General features: G+C 41.6%; 1 protein-coding gene across 2 annotated transcripts in view; it reads right to left on the bottom strand.

The window, feature by feature from the left end:
* The window catches only part of LOC133578098 (uncharacterized), a 25328-nt gene extending 104 nt beyond the window's left edge, over positions 1 to 25224 (bottom strand). The window contains exons 1-5 of one of the 2 annotated variants that reach the window (XM_061932266.2): positions 24973 to 25224; positions 19666 to 20085; positions 10466 to 10626; positions 4866 to 4923; positions 1 to 4775 (exon numbers count right to left, since the gene is read on the bottom strand). The exon at positions 1 to 4775 is cut by the window's left edge and continues 104 nt beyond it. In XM_061932266.2, the coding sequence (XP_061788250.1) occupies positions 2944 to 4775; positions 4866 to 4923; positions 10466 to 10626; positions 19666 to 20085; positions 24973 to 25135 (2634 nt within the window). In that variant the 5' untranslated portion in view covers positions 25136 to 25224 and the 3' untranslated portion in view covers positions 1 to 2943. Of the gene's footprint in view, positions 4776 to 4865; positions 4924 to 10315; positions 10340 to 10465; positions 10627 to 19665; positions 20086 to 24972 lie in introns of those variants that run through there. The other variant, XM_072912521.1, reaches the window with a different exon arrangement.
* Between the last annotated feature and the right edge of the window lie 414 nt (positions 25225 to 25638).

Raw genomic sequence — 25638 nt, 5'->3', positions numbered from 1 at the left:
TTTTTTGTTGTTGTCAAAAATATACATTATATTCATTTGTAACAAAACCCCTTCTCACATTTGCTGGAGCAGAAAACAAAAAACTTAAAATATGCAATTTAGATGTCTCACACGTTTTGGTAACATAAATCAGGAAAAATGCACCCATCTTTAAATTACAAATCTTGTAATTAACACTATTTGCCTGAGATGGGCAAATAAACATTTTGAGTATAGTTCAACATGTATTATTATCCCATATCCAGTGAAGTTCATGATTGAAATGTTTTAAACTAAGTTATTGTGGTCTTATCATTGTATCTATAGGGCTTCATTAAGAGGAGAGCAATACAATACATATTATAGTTCACTTTCACAATTTGTGTTAGGTTTAAAATATCTTAATTTTTTTTTTTAAGAAAACTACAAAATATTTATCCTTTGTCATGAAGCTTTGATTGTGAGGAAGGGACACGACGCACCTTCTTGACATCTGCGGCTATGAAGTGTTAGATTAACAATAACTTTATCACTCTAAAGCAAAATAAATGACCAAATGCTGTAAAAAGCCAAGTGTTTAGTAAATGTTTCGGCAAATATAACGTAAGAGCCATCCACTAAGTCATGTCAGGTGTTTGTCCAGTATTTTATTAAGTAAAGTTCAATTCAGCAGTTTTTAACTCAAGAAAATAAAAACACAAATTGGAAGCATAAAAAAATACATTTATAACAATTCAAAGGACAAAAATATATACAGTGGGGCAAAAAAGTATTTAGTCAGCCAGCAATTGTGCAAGTTCTCCCACTTAAAATGATGACAGAGGTCTGTAATTTTCATCATAGGTACACTTTTTTTAAAGAATTTATTTGTAAATTATGGTGGAAAATAAGTATTTGGTCGATAACAAAAATTCAACTCAATACTTTGTAATATAACCTTTGTTGGCAATAACAGAGGTCAAACGATTACTATAGGTCTTTACCAGGTTTGCACACACAGTCGCTGGTATTTTGGCCCATTCCTCCATGCAGATCTTCTCGAGAGCAGTGATGTTTTGGGGCTGTCGCCGAGCAACACAGACTTTCAACTCCCTCCACAGATTTTCTGTGGGGTTGAGGTCTGGAGACTGGCTAGGCCACTCCGGGACTTTCAAATGCTTCTTACGGAGCCACTCCTTCGTTGCCCGGGCGGTGTGTTTGGGATCATTGTCATGCTGGAAGACCCAGCCACGTTTCATCTTCAAAGCTCTCACTGATGGAAGGAGGTTTTGGCTCAAAATCTCACGATACATGGCCCCATTCATTCTTTCCTTAACACGGATCAGTCGTCCTGTCCCCTTAGCAGAAAAACAGCCCCAAAGCATGATGTTTCCACCCCCATGCTTCACAGTAGGTATGGTGTTCTTGGGATGCAACTCAGTATTCTTCTTCCTCCAAACACGACGAGTTGAGTTTATACCAAAAAGTTCTATTTTGGTTTCATCTGACCACATGACATTCTCCCAATCCTCTGCTGTATCATCCATGTGCTCTCTGGCAAATTTCAGACATGCACTGGCTTAAGCAGGGGGACACATCTGGCCCTGCAGGATTTGATTCCCTGTCGGCATAGTGTGTTACTGATGGTAACCTTTGGTACTTTGGTCCCAGCTCTCTGCAGGTCATTCACCAGGTCCCCCCGTGTGGTTCTGGGATTTTTGCTCACCGTTCTCATGATCATTTTGACCCCACGGGATGAGATCTTGCGTGGAGCCCCAGATCGAGGGAGATTATCAGTGGTCTTGTATGTCTTCCATTTTCTGATAATTGCTCCCACAGTTGATTTTTTCACACCAAGCTGCTTGCCTATTGTAGATTCACTCTTCACAGTCTGGTGCAGGTCTACAATTATTTTCCTGGTGTCCTTCGACAGCTCTTTGGTCTTGGCCATAGTGGAGTTTGGAGTCTGACTGTTTGAGGCTGTGGACAGGTGTCTTTTATACAGATAATGAGTTCAAATAGGTGCCATTAATACGGGTAACGAGTGGAAGACAGAAGAGCTTCTTAAAGAAGAAGTTACAGGTCTGTGAGAGCCAGAGATCTTCCTTGTTTGAAGTGACCAAATACTTATTTCCCACCATAATTTACAAATAAATTCTTTAAAAATCCTACAATGTGAATTCCTGGATTTTTTTCCACATTCTGTCTCTCACAGTTGAAGTGTACCTATGATGAAAATTACAGACCTCTGTCATCATTTTAAGTGGGAGAACTTGCACAATCGGTGGCTGACTAAATACTTTTTTGCCCCACTGTATATATTTTTTAATATTGTTGGTTATTGTTGCTCTGCTTCACCTCTCTCCCTGAATGCCGTTTTTGGGCTTGGATACAATTCCAAATCCTGAGTCAATGGGGGGGAGACTCACAGGACCCGCTGGATCTTTATTCCATTAAAAGTAAAAATAATCTTCCAAGTTTTGATGTTAAAAAGTCATAGTAGGAGTAGTTGGGTTGAGGGAGGTATACTAAAATGGAACCCTGTGGAACCCCAGAGGCACCAGCACCAGCAAAATTAGTAATAGGCCAAAAATTAGCCAACACGGAATAAGAGTGCAGTTTATGAAAAATAAAAAATTAAATAACCCAAAATGATAGGTTGTATTATTCTTTTTTAAAACAACTTCTTTCTAAATCAAAATAAAGTATAAGTGTCCACATAAGTGGCCATAAGACCCCAATTCAGTAGTGTACACAATTTTGGAAATACGATCTAAAAGGTGCTGTCCACGCATGTGGCCAACTAAGCCTTTAGTTATGTGTCACAAACACATTCTAAATGAAAAAAAAGGTCAAATATACCCATTCAACCATCCATTTTCTACCGCTTGTCCCTTTCGGGGTCACGGGGGGTGCTGGAGCCTATCTCAGGCAGGGTACACCTTGGACAAGTCGCCATCTAACCGCAGGGTAGAACATACCTTCTTATTGAATCTTATGTACATTTCTAATATGCTTTTTCAAGTGGCCTGACTGTGTAAAGTGTTGGGGGCAGTGTGGACAAGACTTTGGTTTCTCTCCCGTGTGGATATACTTGTGCCTTTTCCAGTTATTGTAGTCAAAAAATCCTTTCCCACAAAATGGACACCAATGTCTTTTCTCTCCATTATGCCACCTCAGATGCAGGTTCAGCTCCACCTTCTTGACAAACCTTTTTTCACATAAGTGGCAATGGAATGGTTTCTCCCCCGTGTGGATACGTACGTGGGCGTCCACGTCTAACTTTGTGAAGAATGCCTTGTTGCAGACCTGACAGACAAATGATTTATTTTTGGTGTGTACCACCTGGACATGTTTGGTGAGGCCATACTTGTAGACGAAATCCTTCCCGCATTGCTGGCAGATATGGCTCCGACCGTTGCTGTGCACTCTGCCGTGCCGTTTCAGACCGCCGGCGTCGGTAAAGCTCTTCCTACAGAGAGTGCAAGGGAATGGTCTGTGACCTGTATGGAGGTTCATGTGGCTCTCGAGGCCAGCAGAGCTGCTGAGAACACGACCGCATTGCCCACACTGGTTCTTGAGCAGACGGTCACCAATGACGGATGGAGGCTCCGGTGGTGGTACGATAGGCGGTGTTTTGACAGAAAGACCTGGGGGAGAAGCGTCAGCGTGACTCTGAGATCTTGGGGACCGTAACGAGGTAGCTTCCCTGGCTGGCACAGTCCAAACAGCTTGAGGTATACATTTGTTTCCAGTCTCATCGCTGGCATCTTGCTTGCTCCCTCTATCTGTGTTCTTTAATTTGGTTTGCTTGGATTTGTCTAGTTTTGCAACAGTCTTGGTTTTTGCTGCTTTAGCTAATTTCTGGACCATCTGTAATTTCACTGGTCCCGAAATAATACCGCTTTTATTCAGCCTGGTTCTTTTAGCAATCGTTTCTCCGCTCTTACTTGAACTGAGGCCATGTTCAAGCAAGTCGGCCCACGGAGAACTCGGGAGACCAGTATTGCCCGATAATGAATTGGATTGCCTTGTAAACTGTTTAGAAGACTGCTCGTCTCCAGAAAAGTTGGTACTTCCGAGAGATTCCCTGCAAGACTTTTCAGATACGGGCTTGTTGGAATTAGCAGCATCTCTAGTGAATCTCGTCCTTAAAGATTCAGTCTTGTTATTGCCAGACCGATCCTGGTGTGGGCAATTTGGTTTTTTTGAGCTGGCTTTTCCCTGAGTGGAGATACACTTCCCACGACTCCCAGGTGGGAATGTACTTTTTGTGGTCGTATCTTGAGACGTACTTGACCTCAGACACACTTTTGAGATTCCATGCGAAGATGTGTCCCCCTCGTGTTCTGCACCATTATTGGATGGTAAACCACTTGTTTTTTTATTTGTATTTTGCAGGCATTTTACTTTTTCACCGGACTGTTGTCTTTCTTTTCTGTTTTTGTTTACTGCCCCTTCAATTTTAACAAGGGTCTTCTCTGTAGTCAGGCCAGATTCATTTTGTCCCTCATCCAGTTGTTTTCTCAGCAGTGATGGCTCATCTAGCTGTTCTTCTGGAAGGGGAACACTGCTGTACACATAAGCTTTGTTATTTCCTTGCGTTTCACCTAATAACCAGTGCGGAGTTGGAACCTCTGGCGCTGCCAACTGTTCTGTGAAGGTTGTGGGACTCACAATCCCAAATTCTGACAACATTTGATTAGCTCTGGATGCCACTTCCATGTTATTACTTATTGTTGCAAGTGAGTTTACTGACTGAATCTGACTGCGATCCCCTTCTGTGTAAATTCCACCAGAAGAGTTTGGTGCAGAATCTGAGGATGGTAGGGTAAACAAAAAAAATACCTGATGTAAGTATAATTTGCACAATGTAGTGTAAATGTTTTAAATCACTTTGAACTTACCTATGCCAGCACATAAGATTCCCCTGCTGACAACATTGAATTCAGAGGCCTTTAACATCTACAGTGGAGAAGAAAAATGGTCTAATTTAAACACAAACCCAAAAGTTTGTGGATCAGGCTGTTACCGTATTTTCCGGACCATAAGGCGCACCGGATTATAAGGCGCACTGCCGATGAATGTTCTATTTTTTATATTTTTTTTGCATATATTAGGCGCACCGGATTACAGGGCACATTAAAGGAGTTTGTTTTTTTTTCTAAATTGAAAACACTTCCTTGTGGTCTACATAACATGTAATGGTGGTTCTTTGGTCATAATGTTTTACAGATCATCTTCAAGCCGCTTTCTGACGGTCCCTTCCGGATGCGCCGTTTTGTGGGCGGTCATTTACGTGGCTCACCTTCCGGCAGTGTCTTTTCCCCGTCATCTTTGTTGTAGCGGTGTAGCGTGCAAGGACGGGAGTGGAAGAAGTGTCAAAAGATGGAGCTAACTGTTTTAAAAGGGGAACATTATCACCAGACCTATGTAAGCGTCAATATATACCTTGATGTTGCAGAAAAAAAGACCATATATTTTTTTAACCGATTTCCGAACTCTAAATGGGTGGATTTTGGCGAATTAAACGCCTTTCTATTATTCGCTCTCGGAGAGAAGCAATCCGCCATTTTCTCACTTTCGTCGGTGTGTTGTCGGAGGGTGTAACAACACGAACAGGGACGGATTGAAGTTGCACCAGTGGCCCAAAGATGCGAAAGTGGCAAGAAATTGGACGAAATTTGTTCAAAATACGAGGGTGTGGGGAAAGCCGACGAAATGGTCAGTCGTTTGTTCCGCACACTTTACCGACGAAAGCTATGCTACGACAGAGATGGCAAGAATGTGTGGATATCCTGCGACACTCAAAGCAGATGCATTTCCAACGATAAAGTCAAAGAAATCTGCCGCCAGACCCCCATTGAATCTGCCGGAGTGTGTGCGCTATTCAGGGACAAAGGACCTCTGTAGCACGGCAAGCAATGGCGGCAGTTTGTTCCCGCAGACGAGCGAGACGATGCTCACACCGCTTCTACCATCCCTTATGCCACTGACAATGATCAAGAGAAGAATATCGACCCTAGCTTCCCTGGCCTGCTGACATCAACTCCAAAACTGGACAGATCAGCTTTCAGGAAAAGAGAGCGGATGAGGGTATGTCTACAGAATATATTAATTGATGAAAACTTTATTCATTACTCGCGGTTTTACGTAAACTATTATACATAAACTGTGTTTACCAATAATTTAGCTTATGATGACTTAGCTTATGAATTTAGCTCATAATGGTGCCAGTGAAGCCAGAAAAACAGATAGTTAGTTTCAGTGATGAAGGGATGCCATTTTTTCCAGTGAAGATTAATTGCACATGGAAAAATGACAAAAAATAGTTAAAATCTTTTTAATCGGTCACTTCAGCTGTAACTGTAGGCTAGTATGTATCTTACTGGACAAAAACAGCACATTTAAAATGCTGAAATCGTGGAAAAATATATGTTCTTAGCGCGCCTGAAATGTGCTGTCTGCACTCTCAAAGTGCATGTTGTTGCCAAATGTATTCCATATGCTGTAAACCTAGTTCATAGTTGTTAGTTTCCTTTAATGCCAAACAAACACATACCAATCGTTGGTTAGAAGGCGATCGCCGAATTCGTCCTCGCTTTCTCCCGTGTCGCTGGCTGTCGTGTCGTTTTCGTCGGTTTCGCTTGCATACGGTTCAAACCGATATGGCTCAATAGCTTCAGTTTCTTCTTCAATTTCGTTTTCGCTACCTGCCTCCACACTACAACCATCCGTTTCAATACATGCGCAATCTATTGAATCGCTTAAGCCGCTGAAATCCGAGTCTGAATCCGAGCTAATGTCGCTATAGCTTGCTGTTCTATGCGCCATGTTTGTTTGTGTTGGCATCACTGTGTGACGTCACAGGAAAATGGACGGGTGTTTATAACGATGGTTAAAATCAGGCACTTTGAAGCTTTTTTTAGGGATATTGCGTGATGGGCAAAATGTTGAAAAAACTTCGAAAAATAAAATAAGCCACTGGGAACCGATTTTTAATGGTTTTAACCCTTCTGAAATTGTGATAATGTTCCCCTTTAATGACATTCACACTTTACTTCAATCAATAACGAAGCAGCATCTCCTCATGCGGAAACAACAACAACAGCGGAAATGTGTCCCGTGAAAAAAACGTCCGACCGGAACTCTAATAACTAAAGTTCCTTGGGTGAATAATGTAAACTCACCACACCGGTATGTTTTAGCGCTTTCATGGCGAGTTTACCGACAGATATAAGTAAGAACTTTACACTACTTTATATTAGAAATGGCAACAGCGGAGGATGAACGTCCCATAACAAGAAGATGGAGAAAAAGAAGAAGCTTATCAACTAGGGTGTCGGCACGGACTACAGAGGCAGATGCGCGCAATTTTTCTGTATTTACGCAGATCCCAAATACAGATCAGCAGGTACCGGAAGGTAAGAAAAGTTGCTTTTGCATAATATTGCGAAACAAAACGCCAGAGAATATGTCTTACCTTATACACACACCATAATAATACTCCTATGTTTAATACGCCGACAATCCTTCAAGCGGTGCGGCTTCATAGCTTACCGAAGTCGTACTAAAACATTTGGTAGATTTTTGAGTGCCGTGTGTAATGTTGTATATTTTCAATGGAACATTTAAAATGTTGGTGTTGTTTACTTGAGACCCTTCATAGTGCAGGCTACACTTATCTCTTATGTTTGACTGCCATCTACTGGTCACACTTATTATTACACTATGTACAAAATACTGTATGTTTTAGCGCTTTCATGGCGAGTTTACTGACAGATATAAGTAAGAACTTTACACTACTTTATATTAGAAATGGCAACAGCAGAGGATGAACGTCACATAACAAGAAGATAGAGAAAAAGAAGAAGCTTATCAACTAGGGTGTCGGCACGGACTACAGAGGCAGATGCGCGCAATTTTTCTGTATTTACGCAGATCCCAAATACAGATCAGCAGGTACCAGAAGGTAAGAAAAGTTAATTTTGCATAATATTGCGAAACAAAACGCCAGATAATATGTCTTACCTTATACACACACCAAGCGGTGCGGCTTCATAGCTTACCAAAGTCGTACTAAAACATTTGGTAGATTTTTGAGTGCCGTGTGTAATGTTCTATATTTTCAATGGAACAATTAAAATGTTGGTGTTGTTTACTTGAGACCCTTCATAGTGCAGGCTACACTTATCTCTTATGTTTGACTGCCATCTACTGGTCACACTTATTATTACACTATGTACAAAATACTGTATGTTTTAGCGCTTTCATGGCGAGTTTACTGACAGATATAAGTAAGAACTTTACACTACTTTATATTAGAAATGGCAACAGCAGAGGATGAACGTCACATAACAAGAAGATAGAGAAAAAGAAGAAGCTTATCAACTAGGGTGTTGGCACGGACTACAGAGGCAGATGCGCGCAATTTTTCTGTATTTACGCAGATCCCAAATACAGATCAGCAGGTACCAGAAGGTAAGAAAAGTTGCTTTTGCATAATATTGCGAAACAAAACGTTAGAGAATATGTCTTACCTTATACACACACCATAATAATACTCCTATGTTTAATACGCCGACAATCCTTCAAGTGGTGCGGCTTCATAGCTTACCGAAGTCGTACTAAAACATTTGATAGATTTTTGAGCCCCGTGTGTAATGTTCTATATTTTCAATGGAACAATTAAAATGTTGGTGTTGTTTACTTGAGACCCATCATAGTGCAGGCTACACTTATCTCTTATGTTTGACTGCCATCTACTGGTCACACTTATCATTACACTATATACAAAATACTGTATGTTTTAGAGCTTTCATGGCGAGTTTACTGACAGATATAAGTAAGAACTGTACACTACTTTATATTAGAAATGGCAACAGCGGAGGATGAACGTCACATAACAAGAAGATAGAGAAAAAGAAGAAGCTTATCAACTAGGGTGTCGGCACGGACTACAGAGGCAGATGCGCGCAATTTTTCTGGATCTACGCAGATACCAAATACAGATCAGCAGGTACCAGAAGGTAAGAAAAGTTAATTTTGCATAATATTGCGAAACAAAACGCCAGAGAATATGTCTTACCTTATACACACACCATAATAATACTCCTATGTTTAATACGCCGACAATCCTTCAAGCGGTGCGGCTTCATAGCTTACCGAAGTCGTACTAAAACATTTGGTAGATTTTTGAGTGCCGTGTGTAATGTTGTATATTTTCAATGGAACATTTAAAATGTTGGTGTTGTTTACTTGAGACCCTTCATAGTGCAGGCTACACTTATCTCTTATGTTTGACTGCCATCTACTGCTCACACTAATCATTACACTATGTACAAAATAAAATAGCTTCGAGATGGGTGAGCTTAACCAAACGTATTCCTTATATTAGGCGCACCGGGTTATAAGGCGCACTGTCGAGGGGGAAAAAAGGATTTTAAGTGCGTCTTATAGGCCAGAAAATGCGGTACATACATTTTTACCAAGTTCAGAAAAGTGTTGCTTGTACAAACTCTGCAGTGTTAAACACACACACACACACACACACACACACACACACACACACACACACACACACACACACACACACACACACACACACACACACACACACACACACACACACACACACACACACACACACACACACACACACACACACACACACACACACACACACCTATACTGGTAGGCTAGCAGGGCAAATGTCCCTAACGCGGCCAACATGTAAAAAAAACCAAAAAACCCAGGTTTGAGTACCACAAGTCCCGCAGCCGGTCACGCGAGTCCTGGGGTGCCCAACATGCCCAAAACGCACCCAGCATAGTCACGGGGGGAGGGGGAGAGCGAAAATTCCCCTTCAGGGGACCCTTTGCAGCCGGCAACACGAGTCCAGGGGTGCCCAACATGTCCAACAAGCACCCAGCAAAGTCACACTGTGAGTGGGGAAGAAAAGTTGGGAAAGTGGGCAAAAGTCCCGAAAATGATCAAAAATTACACCCAGGTTCGAGTCCCAAAAGTCCCGCCGCGTTCCACCCGCGTCCGGGGGTGCCCCCGACATGTCCAAAACGCACCCAGCAAAGTCACACTGTGAGTGGGGAAGAAAAGTTGGGAAAGTGGGCAAAAGTCCCGAAAATGATCAAAAATGACACCCAGATTCGAGTCCCACAGGTCCCGCCACGTTTCACCCGAGCCCGGGGGTGCCCCTGACATGTCCAAAACCCACCCAGCAAAATCACACTGTGAGTGGGGAAGAAAAGTTTGAGAAGTTTGCAAAAGTCCCCAAAACAAATCCCCTACAGTGATTTTGTAAACAGGTTTCCCTTCAGGGGACCTTTATTTTGGTACCCATAACGTCAAACGACCCCTAAAGTGACTTTGTAAACAGAAAGACGTCCCCAATAAGTACGCATTGCCAGAACACACACACACACACACACACACACACACACACACACACACACACACACACACACACACACACACACACACACACACACACCTGTGGTTTTGTAAGCAGAAAATCATTTGCAGCAGTATCGTCATCTTCCTTCAGCAGGACGTAAACCATCTCCTCTTGATTACATTGTTTGTTTGGGTAAGGCGTGCTTTGGCCCACTGGTTGATGCAGCGTGCCGAGCAAGGGGTGGCCAGAAAGAAGGTCTGCAAACATAAACATGGCTCAATGACAAATAAGCTTCTAAAACGGTCATTTTACCAACTATTTTTTAAAGGGGATGTAATGCAGCAGTAGAGGCTTTCCCAGTCTGTGAGTTGGTTGCGATTGCTCTGAAATCACTTCCAAGACTTCAATTATTGTGCCGTAAAAAGCTCATGTCAGCATAAGAAGGCCAAATGAACACAATTTATTACTTGCCTTAGTCCAGGGGTCGGCAACCCGCGGCTCCGGAGCCGCATGCGGCTCTTTGATCACTCTGATGCGGCTCAGCAGCTTACTTGCTGAACCCCCCAATTTTCCCGTGAGACTTCCGGATTTCAGTGCCTCTCGCAGAAAACTCCCGGGATTAATATTCACCGATTTTCACCCTTACAGCTATAATAAGGGCGTGCCATGATGGTACAACATTTGGCGCTCTCTACAATCTGTATTAACAGCGTGCCAGCTCAACACTTGTTATACAATATACATCTTCTGCTTGCACACGTAGGTGACAGCAAAGCATACTTGGTCAACAGCCACACAGGTTACACTGACGGTGACCATATAAAACAACTTTAACACTCTTACTAATAATGCGCCACACTTTGAACCAAAACCAAACAAGAATGACAAACACATTTCGGGAGAACATCTGCACCTTAACACAACATAAACACAACAGAACAAACACCCAGAATCCCATGCAGCCCTGACTCTTCCGGGCTACATTATACACCCCTGCTACCACCAAACCCCGCCCCCACCCCAACCCTGCTCCCTCACACATCAACCCCCCCCCCTCTGTGCGTCGGTTGTGGTGGGCGGGGTTTGGTAGCGGGGGGTGTATAATGTATCCCGGAAGAGTTAGGTAGGGCAGCATGGGATTCTGGGTATTTGTCCTGTTGTGTTTATGTTGTGTTACTGTGCAGATGTTCTCCCGAAATGTGTTTGTCATTCTTGTTTGGTGTGGGTTCACAGTGTGGCGCATTATTAGTAAGAGTGTTAAAGTTTTTTTTATACCGCCACCGTCAGTGTAACCTGTGTGGTAGTTGACCAAGTATGCCTTGCTGTCACCTACGTGAGCAAGCGGAAACACCATACAACGTGTAGCTGGTCAGGCACGCTGGTTGTAGTGGGTGCTATATGCTGTACCATCACGGCACGCATGACGCTGACAAGCGCCATTCATTTAAAACCCGCGTGCCACACCAGGTTTCAAATCCCATATAAAAGGTGTGGGCAGCGTGTCTGAGACCCCTAGTTTATACATAGCACAAAGCAAAAAAAAAAACTTTGTATGCAGTGTTAATTCATTTAAAATTTCAAAAAAAATTTGCGGCTCCCATTGTTTTCTATAATTTGCGAAACTGGTCAAAATGGCTCTTTGACTGGTAAAGGTTGCCGACCCCTGCCTTAGTCAAAATGTTGGAATGACGATTGTTTACTTCATCTACAGTAGTGATGACTATAATGAGCTCATAAATACAGTAAACACAGAACTAAACATAGTAAAAAAATGGATGCACACAAATTATCTTTGAATATAAATAAAACTAAGATAGTGAAGTTTGGAAATCGCAACATAACGTCTGAACAGAAAGTAAGTATTGATGGTACCCAAATTGAAATCGTATATTAGATTACATTTTTGGGAGTAATAATTGATAGTAGTCTATCATGGAAACCTCATTACAGACACATTAAAACAAAAATCTCCAAAAGCCTCTCAATTATAAACAAAGCAAAACTATACCTCAATGAAAATGCACTTCGTACTCTATACTGCCATACCTTACATACTGTGTTGAAGTATGGGGGAATACTTACCACAACACGATTCATCCTCTGATCATATTACAGAAAAGAGCAGTGCGGATCATTCACAACGTTGGTTATTTAGACCATACTCATAATCTGTTTATGCAATCAAAGTTCCTCAGATTTGATGACCTTGTTAAAGGGGAACATTATCACAATTTCAGAATGGTTAAAACCATTAAAAATCAGTTCCCAGTGGCTTATTATATTTTTCGAAGTTTTTTTCAAAATTTTACCCATCACGCAATATCCCTAAAAAAAAAGCTTCAAAGTGCCTGATTTTAACCATCGTTATAAACACCCGTCCATTTTCCTGTGACGTCACATAGTGAAGCCAACACAAACAAACATGGCGGAAAGAACAGCAAGCTATAGCGACATTAGCTCGGATTCAGACTCGGATTTCAGCGGCTTAAGCGATTCAACAGATTACGATTGTATTGAAACGGGTGGTTGTAGTGTGGAGGCGGGTAGCGAAAACGAAATTGAAGAAGAAACTGAAGCTATTGAGCCATATCGGTTTGAACCGTATGCAAGCGAAACCGACGAAAACGACACGACAGCCAGCGACACGGGAGAAAGCGAGGACGAATTCGGCGATCGCCTTCTAACCAACGATTGGTATGTGTTTGTTTGGCATTAAAGGAAACTAACAACTATGAACTAGGTTTACAGCATATGAAATACATTTGGCAACAACATGCACTTTGAGAGTGCAGACAGCCCAATTTTCATCAATTAACATATTCTGTAGACATACCCTCATCCGCGCTCTTTTCCTGAAAACTGATCTGTCCAGTGTTGGAGTTGATGTCAGCAGCCCAGGGAAGCTAGGGTTGGTATTCTTCTCTTGATCAGCTTCGGTGGCATAAGGGACGGTGTGAGCCAAGACATCCAGGGGGTTTAGCTCGCTCGTCTGCGGGAACAAACTGCCATTGCTTGCCGTGCTACCGAGGTCCTTTGTCCCTGAATTGCTCACACACTCCGGCAGATTCAATGGGGGTCTGGCGGCAGATTTCTTTGACTTTATAGTTGGAAATGCATCTGCTTTGAGTGTCGCAGGATATCCACACATTCTTGCCATCTCTGTCGTAGCATAGCTTTCGTCGGTAAAGTGTGCGGAACAAACGTCCAATTTCTTGCCACTTTGGCATCTTTGGGCCACTGGTGCAACTTGAATCCGTCCCTGTTCGTGTTGTTACACCCTCCGACAACACACCGACGAGGCATGATGTCTCCAAGGTACGGAAAACAGTCGAAAAAACGGAAAATAACAGAGCTGATTTGACACGGTGTTTGAGAAAATGGCGGATTGCTTCCCGTTGTGACGTCATCGCTCCGAGAGCGAATATTAGAAAGGCGTTTAATTCGCCAAAATTCACCCATTTAGAGTTCGGAAATCGGTTAAAAAAATATATGGTCTTTTTTCTGCAACATCAAGGTATATATTGACGCTTACATAGGTCTGGTGATAATGTTCCCCTTTAAATATAATACATTAATAATCTTACCGTATATAAAGCATTTAACAAATTATTGCCGCCTAATCTACAACGTTTTTTTATAAGACGAGTGCAGGCTCATAACTTGAGAGGCTTTGGATATTTCTTATTGCCGAGAGCTCAAACCACTCGTAAACGTTTTTGTGTGTCTGTATGCGGAGTAAAACTATGGAACAAACTGGACTTACAACACAAGCAATGCCAAACTATTAATGGATTTAAACTATTATACAAACATGGGGTCTGGTTCAAATATAGAGATGAGGGTCTTTAATTTGACCTGCTGCTGTACTCTGTCTCAAAGTGTTAACATGTGCTCAATGTTTCTTTACCATTATTGCTATGTTGTCTATTACTATTATTGCTTTGTTGTCTATTACCATTGTTGGTATATTCATTATTCCTACATTGTTGATACCAATTATTGTTACAGTGTAATAATTATTGTTACCTGTGGTAATGCCACTATGATACAACATCTGTATTATAATCCTTAAACAAAGTAAGAGTGAAACTCATGTGAATAATCACTGAATGGAGAACTGGGGGTGGGATTAAATAAGTGATCTTCTTCCCACTCCCTTTCAGGCAAAACTGGACAATCATGCATTACATACTATACATTACCTTTTGCACTATATTAATTTATATTATTATGTGTTGTCAAATTTGTACTTTTTTTTATGTCATTGCCTGAAATAAATAAATAAATGAAAAAATGAAAATGAACTAAGAACGAAGCTGTCAGACAACGCCAGACGAATGGCGAAGATGGCAAAATGTTATTTAATGGAAAAACAGTCGATAGATTTGAAGGGAAAAAAATGAATTGCTATTACCGTATTTTCCGCACTATAAGGCGCACCTAAAAACCACAAATTTTCTCAAAAGCTGACAGTGCGCCTTATAACCCGGTGCGCTTTATTACGATTCATTTTCATAAAGTTTCGATCTCGCAACTTCGGTAAACAGCCGCCATCTTTTTTCCCGGTAGAACAGGAAGCGCTTCTTCTTCTACGCAAGCAACCGCCAAGGAAAGCACCCGCCCCCATAGAACAGGAAGCGCTTCTTCTTCTACTGTAAGCAACCACCCGCCCCCGGAAGAAGAAGAAAAAACGCGCGGATATCACCGTACGTTTCATTTCCTGTTTACATCTGTAAAGACCACAAAATGGCTCCTACTAAGCGACAAGGATCCGGTTCATAAAAAGACGCAATCTCTCCATCCGCACACGGATTACTACCGTATTTCACAGCAACTGATATTCCTGTGAACCGCACTGTGGAACGGGAGCACGTACGGTGAATATTCGCACCACAGGGAATGAGAAGTCATCCTTCACTGTGGTTCTAGCTTGCCATGCTAACTTCCACCCATGGTGATATTCAAAAGGAAGACCTTGCCAAAAGAGACCTTTCCAGCCGGCGTCATCATAAAAGCTAACTCGAAGGGATGGATGGATGAAGAAAAGATGAGCGAGTGGTTAAGGGAAGTTTACGCGAAGAGGCCGGGTGGCTTTTTTCACACAGCTCCGAAGGCGAACACACCTTCACTAAGACGGGCAGACAGCGCCGGACGACATACGCCAACATTTGCCAGTGGATCGTAAATGCCTGGGCAGATATTTCGGTCACAACTGTGGTCCGAGCTTTCCGGAAGGCAGGATTCACAGAACTACTGGACAACAACAGCGACACTGACTCCGATGACTTCGACGAGACGGAACCGGCCATTTTGGATCCCACGCTTGCGCAACTTTTCAATTCGGACACCGAAGACGAAGAATTCGAAGGATTTACGAATGAAGAATAACTTCAGAAGGTGAGCGCTATGTTTATTTTGTGTGTTGTGACATTAACGTTCGAGCAACATTATGTTGCTATTGCTCTACACCATTTTGAATTTTACTATGTTTGTGATTGCACATTTGCGTACATTTTGGGACAGAGTTGTTAGAACGCTGGTTTTCAATATATTATTAAAGTTTGACTGAACTATCTGACTGTTTTTTTGACATTCCCTTTAGCGCAGCGTAGGCGCGGCTTATAATCCGGGGCGGCTTATTGGTGGACAAAGTTATGAAATATGTAATTCATTGAAGGTGCGGCTAATAATCCGGTGCGCCTTATAGTGCGGAAAATACGGTACTGCCAATATTTTTGCCGTGTCTAAAAGACGAATGAAAGTTTGCCCGACTTCCATTATACATGCAAGGTTTACGTGTTATAGCTAATCATTTAAAGGGGAACATGATCACCAGACCTATGTAAGCGTCAATATATACCTTGATGTTGCAGAAAAAAGACCATATATTTTTTTAACCGATTTCCGAACTCTAAATGGGTGAATTTTGGCGAATTAAACGCCTTTCTATTATTCGCTCTCGGAGCGATGACGTCACAACGTGACGTCACATCGGGAAGCAATCCGCCATTTTCTCAAACACATTACAAACACCGAGTCAAATCAGCTCTGTTATTTTCCGTTTTTTCGACTGTTTTCCGTACCTTGGAGACATCATGCCTCGTCGGTGTGTTGTCGGAGGGTGTAACAACACGAACAGGGACGGATTCAAGTTGCACCAGTGGCCCAAAGATGCCAAAGTGGCAAGAAATTGGACGTTTGTTCCGCACACTTTACCGACGAAAGCTATGCTACGACAGAGATGGCAAGAATGTGTGGATATCCTGCGACACTCAAAGCAGATGCATTTCCAACTGGACTGGACAGATCAGCTTTCAGGAAAAGAGAGCGGATGAGGGTATGTCTACAGAATATATTAATTGATGAAAATTGCTGACATCAACTCCAAAACTGGACAGATCAGCTATCAGGAAAAGAGAGCGGATGAGGGTATGTCTACAGAATATATTAATTGATGAAAACTTTATTCATTACTCGCGGTTTTACGTAAATTATTATAAATAAACTGTGTTTACCAATAATTTAGCTTATGATGACTTAGCTTATGAATTTAGCTCATAATGGTGCCAGTGAAGCCAGAAAAACAGATAGTTAGTTTCAGTGATGAAGGGATGCCATTTTTTCCAGTGAAGATTGATTGCACATGGAAAAATGACAAAAAATAGTTAAAATCTTTTTAATCGGTCACTTCAGCTGTAACTGTAGGCTAGTATGTATCTTACTGGACAAAAACAGCACATTTAAAATGCTGAAATCGTGGAAAAATATATGTTCTTAGCGCGCCTGAAATGTGCTGTCTGCACTCTCAAAGTGCATGTTGTTGCCAAATGTATTTCATATGCTGTAAACCTAGTTCATAGTTGTTAGTTTCCTTTAATGCCAAACAAACACATACCAATCGTTGGTTAGAAGGCGATCGCCGAATTCGTCCTCGCTTTCTCCCGTGTTGCTGGCTGTCGTGTCGTTTTCGTCGGTTTCGCTTGCATACGGTTCAAACCGATATGGCTCAATAGCTTCAGTTTCTTCTTCAATTTCGTTTTCGCTACCTGCCTCCACACTACATCCATCCGTTTCAATACATGTGTAATCTGTTGAATCGCTTAAGCCGCTGAAATCCGAGTCTGAATCCGAGCTAATGTCGCTATAGCTTGCTGTTCTATGCGCCATGTTTGTTTGTATTGGCATCACTGTGTGACGTCACAGGAAAATGGATGGGTGTGTATATAACGATGGTTAAAATCAGGCACGTTGAAGCTTTTTTTAGGGATATCGCGTGATGCATACCTGCCAACTTTTGAAATCAGAAAAACCTAGTAGCCAGGGTCCAGGGGCCGCAGGCCCCGGTAGGTCCAGGACAAAGTCCTGGTGGGGGGTTCAGGCCCCGACGCAAAATGATTATTAGCATTCAGACAGGTTAAAATGTTGCTAAAACCATCACTTTTCTATCAGTCACAGTGACTTTTCAAAACAAAAATATTACAGCAAAAATCATATGGGTTGATTGACATGTTTATTCTGTAAGCTAACTTCAATAGTTTGAAATTATTTTGACAGTTAATGCCAGTTATCCTGTCAACCTTTCACAAGACTTCAATTTGTTAATTGAAAGTATAAACACTTTTTACAGTAAACAAATGGTAAAACAGTACTAAACAATTCCATAAAAAAAAAAAATTGGTGTCATTATTAACTTTCTGTCCAAGCTTGTATAATCTACTGCCTTGTTCAATTGTAAAAAATATTCTGTGCCTAAAATTCACATTTCTATCACAATTATCATACTGTAAACATGGTAAGCTAACTTCATTAAAATTAATAGTCCTGTCAATAGCATGGAATTACAATTCAAATGTAGTTTTTTTGTAAGCCTTTCAAAAGAATTCAAAATATGAAAAATTTATGAAAATTAATTCCAGCCATCAGACACTTGAAAAGTGGCACATCACATCTCTAATGTAATCATTTTAACTTTTCAACAGAAATAGCACTGCAAAAATATTAAGGACATACTTCTGTATTTTGGTAGTTATGCTGTCAACATTTAACAAGATTTCTTCAACTTGGACTTGAAAGCATAAATAGTATAAACACTTTTGACAGTATAACAGTACTAAACAATTCCAATAGATAATATTGGTGTCATTACCTTTTTGTGGCTAAAAGGTTGGAAAAAGTGGAAAACGTTGAAAGTTTTCCACTTGTATCGCTAGCAAAGGCATTAGACTTGTGTTTTTTTGTCCCAACGTGGTCTTTTACATCGCTAATTCCTCCGTGTCCGATCGAAAAATCTTGTCTGCACAAGGTGCAATTCGCGTAGTTTTCACCCTTTTTGGAACGGATAATTATTCCCGTATAGGCTTTTGAATATTCTTCACGGAATGACTGCAGTTTTCTTTTCGGTTTAAGACTCGTTTGCAATTTTTCTCCGGCTGATTCCATGATCGTTCGCTCGTTTGGAAACAATGGCAACTGGTGCCTCGTGCTTGGCACCGGTGCTATAAATAGCCTCGCGCATGGCATTCGGAATTGCTCGATAGGAAGTTACGGGAAGCAGTGTCGATTGTCATTGTTGTTACGCGATTTCGTGAATAAAACTTTTTTTTAAATATTTTTTTTAATTAATGAAAAAACGTATTTTTTATCACTGCAACCGTAACCCAGAATAGGTTGATGAAAACCGTACTAATTACGGGAAAACCGGAGTAGTTGGCAGGTATGCGTGATGGATACAATTTTGAAAAAAACTTCGAAAAATAAAATAAGCCACTGGGAACTGATTTTTAATGGTTTTAACCTTTCTGAAATTGTGATAATGTTCCCCTTTAAAGGGGAGCTTCGATTATTTGAATGTGTAAATATTTAATCGATGCATAAAATTAAATTTGTCCACAAATTAGGTGGCCTAAAAACAGGTGCGCTCTACAGCCCGAACATTACGGCATTTTAAAAACCTGAAAGGAGACGGGGAGCGCATGAAATGAGAAGGGATGACACGGGAGATTGGCGGCAGCAGTCTCGGCTCAGTAGAGGTGGAGAATGCTGGCCGACATGTACGAGGATGCCCACATAAGTACGCCCGCCAATCTGCGATGTCACAAATGGGCCGCTGTTCAAAAAGGCTTTCAGAGGCATCCAAAACTGCATGCGAGCTCACACTCAAATGCATGACCCTTATGAGTTGCCGCTTTGGCATTGTTTAACACGAGTATCCAACATGGTAACCTCTAAAAGTCATCATCATCGGTCCCTTTCAACATACTTTTTATGGTTAATACAAAGAGTCAAGGTGACCTCACCTCCACAGCCTGTATGGCTGCTCAAAGGGTCTTGTGCGTCGTCCCAGTCTTCATTCTCAGGAGAGTGTGACGTTGTATTGTCACCATCTGATAGTGGAGCTGCTTGTGATCCTCCACCAGCATCTGTTGTCATGTGTCGTGTTGAGCGGCGACTTGGAGGCTGCACCCCTCTATTCTCCTCACCTGAATTATAATGCAGCTGTGAGGACTCAGGTGGTTTGTCTTCATGGTCTTCAGTCTTCACAGAGACAACAGTCAGTGGAAACTTGGTGAGATCAGCCTCCTCCAGGCGTAGATGACACTCTTCCACCTCTTCTTCTTTAAACAGGGTGGGCTGTGGATCCTCTCCATGGAAACTAGAAATCCCCCCCTGCAGTTGAGGGGGATATTTTTCTTGACGATCAGTCAGCTGCCGGACGTCTGCAGGAAACAAACCACACACTTTACCTCAGACGTGTCAAATATTATCTTCTCCATCACTCGTGGATGTTACAGCGAGTCTATTTTTAGTGTAGCTTCAGACAAAGCAATAATAAGTGTTAACTGTGTCAAAATAAATACAAAGTCCTATAAGTAAAATTTAAATCATTGCACTTGTGGCCATTTGGACATTCCATGCGACCGACACCAGCAGATGACATGGCACCGCAAACCATCACTGATGGTGGAAACTTTACACTAGACTTCAGGCAACGTGGATCCTGTGCCTCTCCTGTCTTCCTCCAGACTCTGGGACCTCGATTTCCAAAGGAAATGCTAAATTTGCATGGTTGGGTGATGGTTTGGGGTGCCATGTCATCTGCTGGTGTCAGTCCACTCTGTTTCCTGAGATCCAGGGTCAACGCAGCCGTCTACCAGCAAGTTTTAGAGCACTTCATGCTTCCTGCTGCTGACCTGCTCTATGGAGATGGAGATTTCAAGTTCCAACAGGACTTGGCGCCTGCACACAGCGCAAAATCTACCCGTGCCTGGTTTACGGACCATGGTATTTCTGTTCTAAATTGGCCCGCCAACTCCCCTGACCTTAGCCCCATAGAAAATCTGTGGGGTATTGTGAAAAGGAAGATGCAGAATGCCAGACCCAAAAACGCAGAAGAGTTGAAGGCCACTATCAGAGCAACCTGGGCTCTCATAACACCTGAGCAGTGCCAGAAACTCATCGACTCCATGCCACGCCGCATTAACGCAGTAATTGAGGCAAAAGGAGCTCCAACCAAGTATTGAGTATTGTACATGCTCATATTTTTCATTTTCATACTTTTCAGTTGGCCAACATTTCTAAAAATCCCTTTTTTGTATTAGCCTTAAGTAATATTCTAATTTTGTGACACACGGAATTTTGGATTTTCATTTGTTGCCACTTCAAATCATCAAAATTAAATGAAATAAACATTTGAATGCATCAGTCTGTGTGCAATGAATAAATATAATGTACAAGTTACACCTTTTGAATGCAATTACTGAAATAAATCAAGTTTTTCAAAATATTCTAATTTACTGGCTTTTACCTGTATATTGGGGGCGTGCCTTAAAGGCACTGCCTTTAGTGTCGTCTCTCATCTGAAAAGGAGACTATTATATATGTCTCCGTTATCCATAGGTTTATCTATAACCCATAAAGTAGGCAGGCACGGAGGTATTTCTCAGCGTGTGTTTATTCCAGCCGGCACGTTAATACACTGACACACAACATCCGGAGTCCAATCATGTATTGCTTCAAAACTACGGCAAGTCGTAATATCCAAAATTTCCAGCCGGACAAACAATATTGGGGGCGTGCCTTAAAGGCACTACCTTCAGCGTCCTCTCACCTGAAAAGGAGACTATTATATATGTCTCCGTTATCCATAGGTTTATTTATAACCCATAACATGGTGGCCAAATGGATATAGTCCCTCATGAACGGTCAGAGAAGTACAAGGCGGCGGCATCGCAGTATTATGGGCCACCTTGCAAGCAACATTACATTCTCATTTGCGGATGTTTTCAACAAATCCATATATATATCCATATATATATATATATATATAGATGGTGGAGCTTAACTCTAAAGTGTTTGTGAGTTGTAGTTTGTATTTGTGAATGAATCCAGTGCACAGCTCCCGTTTTCTTATTGATTTTAAAATGTATATTTGCATAATGTGTGTGTTCTGAAATAGTGACAGAGAATAGAACAAGGATGTACAATTCAACCCTTAACTCAACAATGAGTAGATGAGTGTTATGTGTGTGTGTGTATATGTGTAAATGAATGAACACTGAAATTCAAGTATTTCTTTTATTTATATATATATATATATATATATATATATATATATACCGTATTTTCCGCACTATTAGCCGCACCTAAAAACCACAAATTTACTCAAAAGCTGACAGTGCGGCTTTTAACCCGGTGCGCTTTATATATGGATTAATATTACGATTCATTTTCATAAAGTTTCGATCTCGCAACTTCGGTAAACAGCCGCCATCTTTTTTCCCGGTAGAACAGGAAGCGCTTCTTCTTCTACGCAAGCAACCGCCAAGGTAAGCACCCGCCCCCATAGAACAGAAAGCGCTTCTTCTTCTACTGTAAGCAACCACCCGCCCGCGTAGAAGAAGAAAAAGCGCGCGGATATCACCGTACGTTTCATTTCCTTTGTGTGTTTACATCTGTAAAGACCACAAAATGGCTCCTACTAAGCGTCAGGGATCCGGTTCATGAAAAGACGCAATCTCTCCATCTGCACACGGATTACCGGTACTATTTCACAGCAACTGATATTCCTGTGAACCGCACTGTGGATACAACGGGAGCACGTACGGTGAATATTCGCACCACAGGGAATGAGAAGTCATCCTTCACTGTGGTTCTAGCTTGCCATGCTAATGGCCAGAAAATCCCATGGTGATATTCAAAAGGAAGACCTTGCCAAAAGAGACCTTTCCAGCCGGCGTCATCATAAAAGCTAACTCGAAGGGATGGATGAAGAAAAGATGAGCGAGTGGTTAAGGTAAGTTTAAGTTTACGCGAAGAGGCCGGGTGGCTTTTTTCACGCAGCTCTGTCCATGTTGATATACGTATGTTTGTGATTGCACATTTGCGTATATTTTGGGAGTGAACAGAGTTGTTAAAGCTGGTTTTTAATATATTATTAAAGTTTGACTGACCTATCTGACTGTTTTTTTGACATTCCTTTAGCGCAGTTAGATGCGGCTTACAACACCGGGCGGCTTATAGGTGGACAAAGTTTTGAAATATGCCGTTCATTGAAGGCGCGGCTTTTAACCCAGGGCGCCTTATGGTGCGGAAAATACGGTAAATGAATGAACACTGAAATTCAAGTATTTCTTTTATTTATATATATATATATATATACCGTATTTTCCGCATCATAAGGCGCCCTGGGTTAAAAGCCGCGCCTTCAATGAACGGCATATTTCAAAACTTTGTCCACCAATAAGCCGCCCCGTGTTGTAAGCCGCATCTAACTGCGCTAAAGGAATGTCAAAAAAACAGTCAGATAGGTCAGTCAAACTTTAATAATATATTAAAAACCAGCGTTCTAACAACTCTGTTCACTCCCAAAATGTACGCAAATGTGCAATCACAAACATACGTATATCAACATGGACAGAGCTGCGTGAAAAAAGCCACCCGGCCTCTTCGCGTAAACTTAAACTTACCTTAACCACTCGCTCATCTTTTCTTCATCCATCCATCCCTTCGAGTTAGCTTTTTATGATGGCGCCGGCTGGAAAGGTCTCTTTTGGCAAGGTCTTCCTTTTGAATATCACCATGGGTGGAAGTTAGCATGGCAAGCTAGAACCACAGTGAAGGATGACTTCTCATTCCCTGTGGTGCGAATATTCACCGTACGTGCTCCCGTTGTATCCACAGTGCGGTTCACAGGAATATCAGTTGCTGTGAAATACGGTAGTAATCCGTGTGCGGATGGAGAGATTGCGTCTTTTCATGAACCGGATCCCTGACGCTTAGTAGGAGCCATTTTGTGGTCTTTACAGATGTAAACAGGAAATGAAACGTACGGTGATATCCGCGCGTTTTTTCTTCTTCTTCCGGGGGCGGGTGGTTGCTTACAGTACAAGAAGAAGCGCTTCCTGTTCTATGGGGGCGGGTGCTTACCTTGGCGGTTGCTTGCGTAGAAGAAGAAGCGCTTCCTGCTCTACCGGGAAAAAAGATGGCGGCTGTTTACCGAAGTTGCGAGAACGAAACTTTATGAAAATGAATCTTAATATTTATCCATATATAAAGCGCACCGGGTTAAAAGCCGCACTGTCAGCTTTTGAGTAAATTTGTGGTTTTTAGGTGCGGCTAATGGTGCGGAAAATACGGTATATATATATATATATATATATATATATATATATATATATATATATATAGCTAGAATTCACTGAAAGTCAAGTATTTCTTATATATATATATACATACATATATATATATATATATTAACCACGCCCCCGCCCCACCCCGACCACGCCCCCCGCCTCCCGAAATCGGAGGTCTCAAGGTTGGCAAGTATGCTATATATATATATATATATATATATATAAGAAATACTTTAATCTCAGTGAATTCTAGCTATAAATATACTCCTCCCCCTTAACCCCCCCCCCCCCCCCAATCTCCCGAATTCGGAGGTCTCAAGGTTGACAAGTGTGTAAATAAATAATAATTAAAGTTGACATGCATATTAACTATAAACAAAAACATATACATTTATGTGATATTATTAAGATTTTAATTTTCGCCAAACACTATATTGTTATGTATGTACTTTGTATAATGTAATGAATAATAAACGTCTCGTTAGCCTAGCCGGCTAGCACGTATCCCTCCGCGCTTGCCCCGCTTCTGCTTCCTCTCACGCCGCATTGGGCGCTCCCTCTGCGGCTGCAGCGCAATAATGTGAACCGAGGCTACGGTGGGCCGACAAGACGAGTTTCTCTAGTTTTTGAGTCCTGACGTCCTCGGGTTTTTTTTTGTGTTTGTTTTCGTTCACGAAGAGCTACTGTCAATGTCAAACAACAACTTCCGACATTGATTTAAACAAAATAAAAACATATGTGTAGATGGTTATATACATTTATCATGTAATAAACTTGCAACAGCCTACAAAAAGTAGTGCCATGCATGTGTAACACAACCTGCTACAAACAATGGCCGCCATCTTGATTTCGTACGAAAGTAAGCATACCTTTAATTATATTCGAACAGAGATATCAAATAAGATACTGTATTGTGAAGTCGAGTCGGCTTAGTATACTAAAATGATTAAGATGGTAAACATGCAAACATACCTTCAATGTTTAGCACAATTTGACGGTCTTGCGGATCACCAAGTCGCGCCTTCTCTCTTGTTCGAGAAAGTTCCCTCTCGTACGACGCTATCGTTCGTTCAAACAGCGCGACTATTTCATCAGCTGCGACCATTAATCGCTCATTCACCCACTCTTTCAACATTTTTAATGATTTTTAAAAAAAATTAAATCAAACTACGTCAAGCAGGCGTTTTGTTTGGGTGTCGTCTTCCTCTCTTCCGCTTTCTTGGCCGGATGTTTGGGCAGTCAAGCTTGACGAACTCGAGCCTGATTGACGTTGAACTGCTGCCACCTGGCGGCAGTATTGAAGTTTGCAGCTTGGGAAGACAAAAGAGCGCCATCAAAATATTTTTTGATTTCAACACAAATAAAACAAGAATGGCTTCTGAAAGTAAGTAGAGTATAATCCATGTGGTTTTAAGTTAAAATAGAAAGTCTTATTTGCTTCATAAATGATAAATGGGTTGTACTTGTATAGCGCTTTTCTACCTTCAAGGTACTCAAAGCGCTTTTGACACCAGAGGTGGGACCAAGTCATTGTTTTGCAAGTCACAAGTAAGTCTCAAGTCTTTGCCCTCAAGTCCGAGTCAAGTCCAAAGTCAAGACTGGAAAGTCTCAAGTCAAGTCCTAAGTCCTGCATTTTGA

The sequence above is a fragment of the Nerophis lumbriciformis genome, linkage group LG03 (assembly GCF_033978685.3).
Source record: "Nerophis lumbriciformis linkage group LG03, RoL_Nlum_v2.1, whole genome shotgun sequence".
NCBI lineage: Eukaryota > Metazoa > Chordata > Actinopteri > Syngnathiformes > Syngnathidae > Nerophis > Nerophis lumbriciformis.
Note: the sequence above shows the minus strand (reverse complement) of the source record. Positions and strands in the feature narration are given on the sequence as shown.